Genomic DNA, 11,127 nt, shown 5'->3' with positions numbered 1-11,127 from the left:
GCAATAATGCGAGCTTTCAAATAACTATGTTTAACTATAGAGCAGTGATTCCCAACCGCGGCCCTGAGGGCCGCATGTGGCCCCCAGCTAGCCTTCTTGCGGCCCCCACAAAGATATTGAGAAATCGATTTATGAAAAAAATACATTTATTAAATACTCTTGCTTGGCTTGGAGTCTGAAGTTTTCAATTAGGATTGCAGGAAAGTTGCGAGTAGACTGCTAAGATTATACGTCACTGCTGTTCCAATGCAATGTGCCCTAACTTTCCAGTTGAACAGAAAGTATAGATATAGGTATTGACAGGACCGTAACTGCCGCACCCTAACCCCCCCCCCCCCAATTGGGGTGAGCGAGTTAGAAAGGGGCCCAAAATTATTTAGTGAATTTAGCATAAATTATTTTATGAAATTTTATGCAACTTTTTCAAAGATTTTTCAGGCTGCGAGCGATTTCAAGTTTCCATGTACCTTAATTATTGGGTACTCTTCGACCAAGATAAAATACGCAAGATTTATAGTAGTGGGCATATCGGCGTTATCCATTACCGCGCCACGACGCACGAAGACATAAAGTTTTAGGCCATGTAACATGCGACTCCAAGAAGTGTGCCAGAACGATCGGCAGCGAGAAACCTTGGCCGAAAAGGACTGCCCTTACGCTGACCGAAAACTTCGTTATGGATATTCAAAATACATATAGGTAGAATTGACCATAGGCGCCTAAATGACTGGCGCCGAATGTTCCTGTCTTGGCAATCTGAACGTCACGAGACAAATAGGCTACCATCCCGCAGGGAAGAATTATATGCCAGTGAAGAACTACCAATTTGAAATCGTGTGCATCTTTTCGTTTAGTACGTTTGGGCGATTCTACATTTTTTTGACATAGCAGACTGGAGGTCACGAAATAACAAATAACATCATGTAACGAAGTCGTACCAACGGGTCAGCCCGTCCGAATATGTTTAATTATTATTTACGGGCCCATACAGTTTCCAAAACACCTCACTCATCTCTACCGGTAAATGATTACGTATGAGCAGAGAGGACAAGTAATTGATAGCAATATATATGCAATTCCTGATCTTATTAACCTATTTTATTTTGAATTATCGAAAATTTTCGCGCTCCACACTGGCTCACTAAACGGGGATCCTGATTTCGTGGCAGAAGCGAACAACGGCACGGGGGGTCGGTTTATCACCCTATGGGAGTTCAAGACCTAAGTGTTTTGGGGGGCCTGACAAAGTGCTGTTTCGTTCCTGTCAACGGGTATACGCCCGAAGATGTTAAATTATTATTGAGTGTTCCTACCTTTTCAAACACAACTCACTCGGCACAACCGGTCAATCTGAATACGTGAGCAGAGAGAGGATAAAAATTGATACCAATATATATGCAATTCCCGATTATATTGACCGATTCAATCATGAATTAGAGAAATTTTTCGCGCTTTGCGCGATTTGTCGAGATAAGCTGCCTAAAACGGACACCCGATTTAGATGATAAATAGCGGTGAAGAGCCATCTAGCCTAAGGGGTCTGGGGGCTTCGAAGTTTGGTTTATCACCCTATGGAGGGCCCAAGAGAAACGTTTTTTTTGGGGGGGCAGGCTGACGAAGTGCTGTTACGGCCCTGGTTATTGATAACTAATTTACGGATAGATGAGCAACAAGTGACTCACGATTGAATACGCCGAAATGTGTACTGCTTAGCCAGCAAAAAGCAGCATAATTGGTATTCCTATAGCTCGCGACCCAAGCGTCCGACTAATTTGAGATGTCGGTGTTTATCGAAAGCAAGTGTCATACTGATTCCAAAAATGCCAATTGGAATCTCCCCAGGGCAATAAAACTACTCCGAAATAGCCAGCAAAGGTTGATTGTGCTGAACAATGGGAGCGCGGCAACACATAATGGCCAATGGCGTCAAGCGAACGATCGGAACAATGCCAATTTTCATATTTTGGTGACTATTTGGGGTTGCTTTCATTGCCCTGATATTCGTGCGGCCCCGGCCGTACTCTGAAATTCTAAATTTGGCCCTGCCCCCGAAAAAGGTTGGGAACCACTGCTATAGAGTATGACTGGAGTGACGACTCGATTGTTCTCCCATTGTTAGCCGGCAGAATGGTCACGGTCAGATGGATCCACCCAAAACACGATCGCTCAGTGCTTGTTTCAATGGCGTTCAAGGCGATTCGTCGTGTATTTCTTGAATTTGCGTCGGAATTAGTTAGACAGCTCAACATTTAGGTAGCGGTGGCGAGTCGTTATGACTAGTGAATAATACTGTGTAGCCTATGTTACATTTCTCACGAGATTGATGTGATATTGTGGCTTTGATCCTTTGTAGAGTTTGCTACGTATCCGTTTGGAATCGGTGGCAGGTGCTCACCTGACGGCTTGCCGGGTGCCTTGCTCACTGCTCACAATGTTCCTCATGAATTGGCGCCCCGTGCTCACCTGACAGGGAGGCTCTTGCTCACTGCTCACTTCTTGTCTTACCCACGCTATTCTCTATATAGTTTTTCTCTAAGATCACTCTCGACAAAAAGTGATAGGGAGGATTTTCCTGCGAGTAAATCACTTTTGTGCGGGTGGCCTATGTATTTCTTATTGACAATGGTGATTTTCTCGCAGGAAAATCCTCGGTGTCTCACAGGGAACGAGATTGTCTCACAGCAGAATCACCTGTGTCGAGATAGTCTCACAGCAAAATCGTCAATGTCTCACAGGTAACGAGATTGTCTCACACCAAAATCGCCTGTGCTCACAGAGGAACCTTCAATGCTCCCCTGATATATCAGGCAAAACGTACCGAGATTCCAATCAGGCGGGGGTATATGAATATAATGACAGAAGGTATAGATTCTATATAGAATATCTGGTTCGTGTGCATTGGCTATTGTGAGATGAATTCATGGAAAGAAAGACTGAAGAATACTACAAAGTGAACAAGTGGAAAGATCTTGAACTATACCGATATGCAATTCACGATATCGTTGATTGAAAATATGTCCTATATTAACTGCAGAAACTCGAGTATGAATATAACAAATAATATTGCAACTGTCTTGTAGTCTTATATAATGCCTGTCCGATAACCGCAGAAACTGAGTATGACTAGCAGGACCGTAACTGCCGCACCCCAAACCCCCCGATTGGGGGGGTTGCGAGCTCGAAGGGGGCCCAAAATTATTTCGCGAATTAGCATAAATTATTGAGTATTTTTCAAAAATTTATGCAACTTTTTCAAAAAATTTTCGTGCTGCGTGTGATTTCAAGTTGCCAACTTTCTTAGTTATTTGGTAGCCTACTCTTCCCCAAGACAAAATACGCAAGATTTATCGAAATGGACATATCGGCGAGACATTTAAAGTTTTAGAACATGTGACATGCGACTCCAAGAAGTGTGCCAGAACGATCGGCAGCGAGAAAACCTGGGCCAAAAAGGACTGTCCGCTTACGCTGACCGAAAAATTTGTTATATATGCTAAATGCATATAGGTTTAATTTTCCATAGGCGCCTAAATGACTGGCGCCGAATGTTCCTGTCTTGGCAATCTGAACCTCAGAAGACAAATACCACAATCCGCAGGGAAAAATTGTATGCCCATTGCCCATAAAGAAATACCAATTTGAAATCACGTGCGTCGTTAGTCTAGTACATTTGGGCGATTCTGTATTTTTTGATATAACAGACAGGAGATCACGAAATGACATCATGAAACGAAGTCATACCAACGGGGCCGCCCGCCCGAATATCTTTAATTATTATTTATGGGCCCTACAGTTTCCAAGCCACCCCATTCAGCTCTACCGGTAAATCTGACAACGTGAACAAGAAATTGATAGCAATATATATGCAATCCCCAATATTATTGACCGATTTTATCATGAATTATCGAATATTTTCGCGCTGGCTCACTAAACTGTGGCCCTTATTTCGTGACAAAAGCGAACAACGTGATTGGGGGGGGGCGGCGGTTTATCACCCTATGGGAGCCCAAGACCCAAGTTTTATTGAGGAGGGGGGCTGGCCAAGTGCTGTTTCGTTCCTGCGAACGGGTATACACCCGAAGATGTTCAGTTATTATTGAGGTTTGAGGGCTCCTACCCTTTCAAACACACCTCACTCAGGTCTACCGTTGAATCTGATTACGTGGGCAGAGAGAGGATAAAAATTGATAACAATATATATTCCATTCCCGATCATATTGACCGGTTAAATCATGAATTTTGAAATTTTTTGCGCTTTGCGCGTGTGGACTACCAAAGCTGCCCCACTAAACGGACGGTGAACACAGATGATGATTAGCGGTACACAGCGTATAGCCAATGGGGGGTCTGGGGGGTTTATCACCCTATGAGGGGCTCATGACGAACGTTTTGGGGGGGGGCTGACGAAGTGCGGTTATGGCCCTGATGACTAGAACAAGAGCCTTGTGTAATGTTAATGTTCTGCTTGAGCTCGACTCACAATAGCCAGAGCTTACTTCTTGAAAGTGTGCAAAATCGCACTTGAAGGGAACTCGTTGTCATTGCCAAGAACACAGGAAGACGTCTGCCGGTCGACATTAGTAGTAAGCCAATGCACCACGTCAAGGTTTCGACCAACGCATTGGTTTCCTTTTTTAGGTAGGGAACCTCAATGTGGATAGGCAGCATTTGCCACAGAGAGAAAAAACTACCATACTAAAAGAGCATATTGTTCATTTTTTTTTCAAGCCATCTCGCAAACTTTTGGAAAATTTGGAGGACTTTTTTTGCTTCTCATGCAATGCAAACTTTGCAAAATTGTGAGACAAGATGTTATTCAAGTGTCTCATTGCCTTGTCCATGACATCCTCAACCTCATTTAGGTCTGAGCCAGATTGAAGTGACACAGTATGAATTAATTTGTTAAAGAAAGGATCACAGTGAATTGCGTCAAGTACCCTGAAAAAATTGATCTTTTTCAGGGGTTTTGCCATTTCTTTACTGTGGATAACATAAAAGCGGAGAACCATGCCATGAAATTGTTCAGACGGGCTCTTCAATCCACCGACTTTCTTCTGCATCACTTTAATGAGGTTTCCCGATGGCGCTGCAGATGTTAGGCATGTGGCAATTGCTTCGTTAGCTTGCTTAGAAATGGCTCCCAAAAGCACTCCACCAATATATTCAAGTATGTCTAAAAACATAGGGAAAGGCAAAGTATCAAAGGCTATTTACTTACCAGATTCCTTGCTGTTGACTCCTCCAATCTCTGTGATTGGATCCTGTTCTTTACCACACACGAGAGAATCAAACATCTTCAAAAGTAATGCTGAAGCTGGCAATTGCGGCAAACCCAGCAACTTGTTAGCTTGGTGACAGATATTAGAATAATGTTGATAAAATCCGTCAACACCAAGTTTGCAATATTCAGAATGGAGTTGTATCACTAATGGAACAGCTTTGATCACGTTTAGTTCCTCGAATGATGGGGCGCATTCAAAGTATTTTTTGGTATTTACACAAGCCCTCTTCAAAACAGCAATTACAGCATCCTCAGATATATCCCAAGTACTGGTGGGAACTTCATGATTTTTGTAATGTTTTTTCAGAGCTTTCACAGTCGGAAAGGATGCTTCGCATTCCTCACAAATCACACCTTTCCAGTTATCGAGTCCTTCGAAACATTCTTCAATTTCCATTTCAGTCAGTCCCTCCCAGTCATCCCAAAGTGATGCAGCTGAATCAGTCATGATGCCGATTTCTATCCGTGACGAAATATGATCTAAATCTGGCGAAAAATATAACAGAGGCTACACGGTATTATTCACTAGTCATAACGACTCGCCACCGCTGCCTAAATGTTGAACTGTCTAACTAATTCCGACGCAACTTCAAGAAATACACGAAGAATCGCCTTGAACGCCATTGAAACAAGCACTGAGCGATCCTGTTTTGGGTGGATCCATCTGACCGTGACCATTCTGCCGGCTAACAATGGGAGAACAATCGAGTCGTCACTCCAGTCATACTCTATAGTTTAACAACGATCAGTATCGCTGATTATGAGGTCACATGGAGTAAATGCAAAGTTCGAAAAACGAGAGGACTGTAGTACAGGCGCAGAGATAGAGAAACAAAATATGTTGGTGCGCGATTTTCAAATGATACACAGATTCTTTCTGTGGGCATAGACTAGGTTGATTCATAGTGATGATGATGGACTCAAAAACGGACAAATGAATTAAATTGCGCCCCCTAGCCAATATAGAGAACATGTCCTCATGATCATTAGCAGCACATGTATGATTTTCCAGTAAATGTTTGCCGATAAAAGACTTTGAACTAAGGTTGCCATCGAAATTGACCCAAAAATAAGGAAAGTCAAAAAATTATATTAGCATTAAAAAGCGTTCATGTTCATACTTTTGTAGAGGCCTTTGTCCAGTATGGAGGTTTATTCAGCACACGCAATATACTGCAACCCGGCAGACGATACAGATCCAATAATAACCCAGTAACCGACCACAAATACCGTCGACCGCCCAGCACGGCCGACGCAACCAAAAAGAGCGAACCAGCTCATGCGTATTCCGAATAGACAGAGCATGACCGAAAGCGGACCCGAATAGAGGGCGCACGAGGGCTGCTACATCACCCTCCTCTAATTCTGAGAGGTACTATAGAAAGTACTCTCACTAGCCCACAAAATAGCAACATAATATCAGCATAAACAATCAAGGCACAGTAATCACAATAAAACATATGCAATTTCCAGTCGTCAGTCCATACTATCATTCACACGGCGGTTCCCAAATTCCCCACAGTAGATGTACGACTTCAGCCAATTCGGAAGATCTAAGACAGGTGAAACGTATCCATTCGAATTCAGTTCCAACAACCTTCCCGCGATTGCTGCAATAAATCCTGTGTCATTCGGAATCTTCTCCCGGTTATCAGGCTTGCTTCTGTAGCCGCATTCTGATTGTTCTTCATCACATCGCTTACATGGCAGCTGCACTATGAAATCTGAATCCTCAGTCGAGACTTCCACTTCATATTCAAGCACAGGATCGTCACCCAAAATGACATCAGCTGCTACACTGCAATTCTCTGGCAAGGCGATAGTGGATGTAGTATCTGAGCACGAATTGAGTTCCGTTACACCACGCAACTCTTCACTGCTGGACAATTTCCCGGCTCCAACACCTTCACTGACAGAAGCACCAGAACCTTCAACGCCAATAATATTTTCAGAACCAGCATCATCACCTTGTAGTATTGCCTTGAGCCCGGAAATCATTCTATCCTCGAATGCCTGAAACTTGCGTTCAACGATCTCTTCCATAGCTTTGACGCAATTTTCAGACGTACCGTCGATTCGAGAAATCCATGTACTTTCCATGTCCTCAAATCGCCGTTGCAGACATTCAATTTCGGCCTCCATCATAACCAACTGTTGTGCTTCAATTTCTCTCTCCAATCTTCTGACTTCACTAACTAGCCAGACCTGCGAGTTGATGGACTGCGGCGAATTCTCCATACTGGTCCTGGCGTGCTCGCCAATGTAGAGGCCTTTGTCCAGTATGGAGGTTTATTCAGCACACGCAATATACTGCAACCCGGCAGACGATACAGATCCAATAATAACCCAGTAACCGACCACAAATACCGTCGACCGCCCAGCACGGCCGACGCAACCAAAAAGAGCGAACCAGCTCATGCGTATTCCGAATAGACAGAGCATGACCGAAAGCGGACCCGAATAGAGGGCGCACGAGGGCTGCTACACTTTGTATTTACACCAGCCATGGCATATCACATTCCATACTTTTCACGAAAAAAAAATCTGCTCCGGCAACTCCTTGTTAATAAAAAATGCTTCATTGATCCCACGACAGATCAGGTCTATAGGTTTAACTTCACTTGTAATTTAACTGTCATTTAACTAAGTCTGTTTCTTACCTTAGTCCACTTTGCCGAAACAAGAGAGGACACTCTTAAGTTTGACACTAAACGGTATCGAAAGAGTGACTTCTTATGATTTTAATTGTTACGGCACTGTTTGCTACATTGGCTTTATTTTAGAATCTGGATTGCGCATGCGAGGTAGCCTACGTAGGTTGCGTAATCGCGGAATATCATTAAACAGGCTTCAAAGTAAACGAATTTGCGTTTCAGTTTTTTACAGCATGTGGTTTTAATCCACGCATCAACATTCAAAAGTAGGTTTTATGTTTTGAATTCGAAACAACTTCTCGCAGGCTGCACTTATAGTCCAGGTCTGATCTAATCAGTATCTCGTTTCTTGTGTATAGCACGAATGAGTTATGATTGCGGCATCGTGTTGAGTAGCTCGCCTTGAGACAACTGTTTTCTGATTATATCGACCACGTCTCTGACACGGTCGCGTTGATTCGCCGCATTACTAATTCTAGGGCAGGGGTGTCAAACATACGGCCAGCGGGCTGCATCCGGCCCGCGAAGCAATTTTGACAAGATTAGAAAAGGGTGTATTATCGAGCATATTTCTAACCGCAAATGTTGGTAATTTTAGTAAGATAAACCGCCATTAAATAATCCCTCACGACAGGAAATGTAGAGTATGTTCAAAGTTCATAGGCCATCACCATCCGACAAGCGGTGCTGTGATCTCACTTTAGTCACCATTAGGAACAAGTCGTTCACGTTGACACCCAATTCCGAGAAAGCAAAAAAGTGCATACAGAGTTCATAGTATTATGGAAAAACGGACCCAAAAATATAGTTGTTAACAGAAACCAAAACGGCTATGCAAAATCGTTATAGGTTACATGGAGGAGTTACACGGGAATACAATTCAAGTATATGTGGTCAGCGCTTGTATTCCTTAGGACGCACAGGCAGGCAGTGGCGGCTCGTCCTATAGGGCAACTGGGGCATTGCCCCACCTAAAAGTCCGTTCAATAACAGTTCTTTACCATTTATAGACGAACAGCAATCTATATATACCAAAATCACAGCAAAAATCGTATTGTTCTTGTCCTTTCGCTTGTAAATGCCCATATATAGCGAAGTCTCTGCGAAAATCGAATTCTCTTCCGTGTTTTCGCTTTGCGAATGCCTAGCCGGGGCATGCCCCGGTAGCGCTCATAACAAGCTTTCTCTGTCTATTCTCTTAAAACCGCGCACAATAAAGAAACAGTGATTTACTCTCTCCTATTCATAAAATTACCGAGCAACCGGGGCAACATAGCCTGGTCGCCCTTAAGGTGTGATGTAACAATCGTATCTATATCTGAACTCGGTTACCGTCATATGCGTTTAGTCGACCTTTGCTGGTATAGGTCGATTTTGATGGTGTTTCACACCATGATAATTCTTGAAGCTTGGTTTGACATGTCGTGATGGTGGTATTTAACACTGTCCCAAGTTTCAGGGTTTCTACTTAAAGTTTAGGGTAGTAATTCCGTTTCCGAAGTTGAGTGTGTGCTGATCCGTCATGTATCGCAAACAGATTTTACTCAAAAGCCGGTATTGGTATCCATTGATCTTGACGATGTTCCATACCGAGATCGGTCATGACATTTGGTACGGTAAGTCTTAATGTTAGTATCGAACGCTGTACCAAGTTTCAAGTTTTTCACTGTACTGTGTTAGTGGTAATTTCATTTCCTAAGTCGAGTGAGAGCTGACTCGTCATTTATCGCAAACATATTTTACGCAAAGCCGGTATTGGTCTTCACTGATTTTAACGATGCTCCTTACCTAGATCCGTCATGAGCTTTTGCATGGTATGTCTTGATTTTAGTATCGAATGCTGTGCCAAGTCTCAAGGTTGGCACTCAATGATTAGGGCAGCAATTTCGTTATCAGGGTCGAGTATGGTGGAGATGTGCGCTGATCTGACACTTAGCCTGCCTAACGCATTACGCAAGCCGGTCTGTGTTAACGCTAACTGTGTTCCATACTGAGATAGGTGATAAGATGATGATATCATGAAACAGTTTACTAACATCATCGGTTTGCATTCAAATATTTACTTTTATTTTATATTCTCCAATGTCAATTTCACCGTGAAATTGTGTCCTTCAGGCCATTTGCTTACAATTACAACCCCTGTCAAGCGCGATAGCTGTTTCGTTTTCGATGGCGGCTAACTCGCTAACAGCTGATCGCTTGATCAGCCTATTCCTCAGTAAATTTTACGCAAAATTCGGTGTTGGTCTGTTCGTATTAATTTTGACAGTGAACCATACCGAAAACGGTCATGAGGCTACTTCTCGGTGATTTCATGTAACAGTGTACCAAGTTTTCGACTTTCATCCATGTATTTATTCGGTAATATATTTTCCAAAGGCGATTTTGCAGCAGACATATAGACACTAGACCAGGGGTTCTCAACTTCCCTTGTACAATGGGCCGCATTTTAACAGCAGAAGACGCTGCGGGCCGCAGAACAATATTAACATGTATTTGTGGGAGAATGTTAAATTTAGGCTACTGTAGCCTATATTTACCAGTCGTATACGGGGATTTAGTACGTTTTGTGCATTATAATGAACAGCATTCGTAGGTTTGCAGCTGCTGCTTCTTGTGAGACGATGTATCTTCTAGCGGCACAAGTAAATCCCTTCATGGAGCTTGCATTGCATTCGTTGCTATGTCGGTATTTGCAACTTCAAACCATTCCACCAGAGAACCGAACTCTCTGTTTCAATGCGTGAGCGAGCAAGTATAAAATTACGGTAACTTTTGCGTTATGGAGAGCATTAGCACATTCAGCTGTGAGTGATATGAGAAGTCTCGTGTTCCGGGTCATTTCCGAGCAAACCAATCAACAACCATGCTCCTTTCCTTCAATACCTGGGGCCCGGCAGCAATAGTTACAGAAGTCAGCTTTGTCAAGTTGATATTTTTTGCTGGTCCCCTTCCCGCGTTTACCCAGCCAGGATTTCCTCTACATCAGTGGTTCTCAACCTGGGGGGCGTGAAAGCATTGAAGGGGGATGAGATGAGGGGGATGAGAAAATTTTCGTGCTCCACGCGATTTGCGTCCAGTTCACGCGTGTTTCTCTATATACAGACCTAATTTCATATTTTTAATTCTCTCATCAACACTCATAACCGTCCATGCCATCAAACAATCTGTAGGGGTTGCTAGCATCCCGGT

The 11,127-nt window shown here is 43.2% G+C and overlaps 1 protein-coding gene across 1 annotated transcript; it reads right to left on the bottom strand.

Moving 5' to 3' along the window:
* Window positions 1-4,625: 4,625 nt before the first annotated feature.
* LOC145436992 (uncharacterized) lies at window positions 4,626-6,273 on the bottom strand. The gene is made up of 2 exons (XM_080314170.1): window positions 5,219-6,273; window positions 4,626-5,173 (listed from the first exon to the last, which is right to left on the bottom strand). Exons 1-2 carry the CDS (start codon window positions 5,727-5,729, stop codon window positions 4,713-4,715), a joined length of 972 nt encoding a protein of 323 aa, XP_080170296.1. The 5' UTR covers window positions 5,730-6,273; the 3' UTR covers window positions 4,626-4,712.
* Window positions 6,274-11,127: the final 4,854 nt, after the last annotated feature.

The sequence above is a fragment of the Botryllus schlosseri genome, chromosome 4, assembly GCF_051294905.1.
Source record: "Botryllus schlosseri isolate E-star chromosome 4, Bs_hap1, whole genome shotgun sequence".
NCBI lineage: Eukaryota > Metazoa > Chordata > Ascidiacea > Stolidobranchia > Styelidae > Botryllus > Botryllus schlosseri.
Note: the sequence above shows the minus strand (reverse complement) of the source record. Positions and strands in the feature narration are given on the sequence as shown.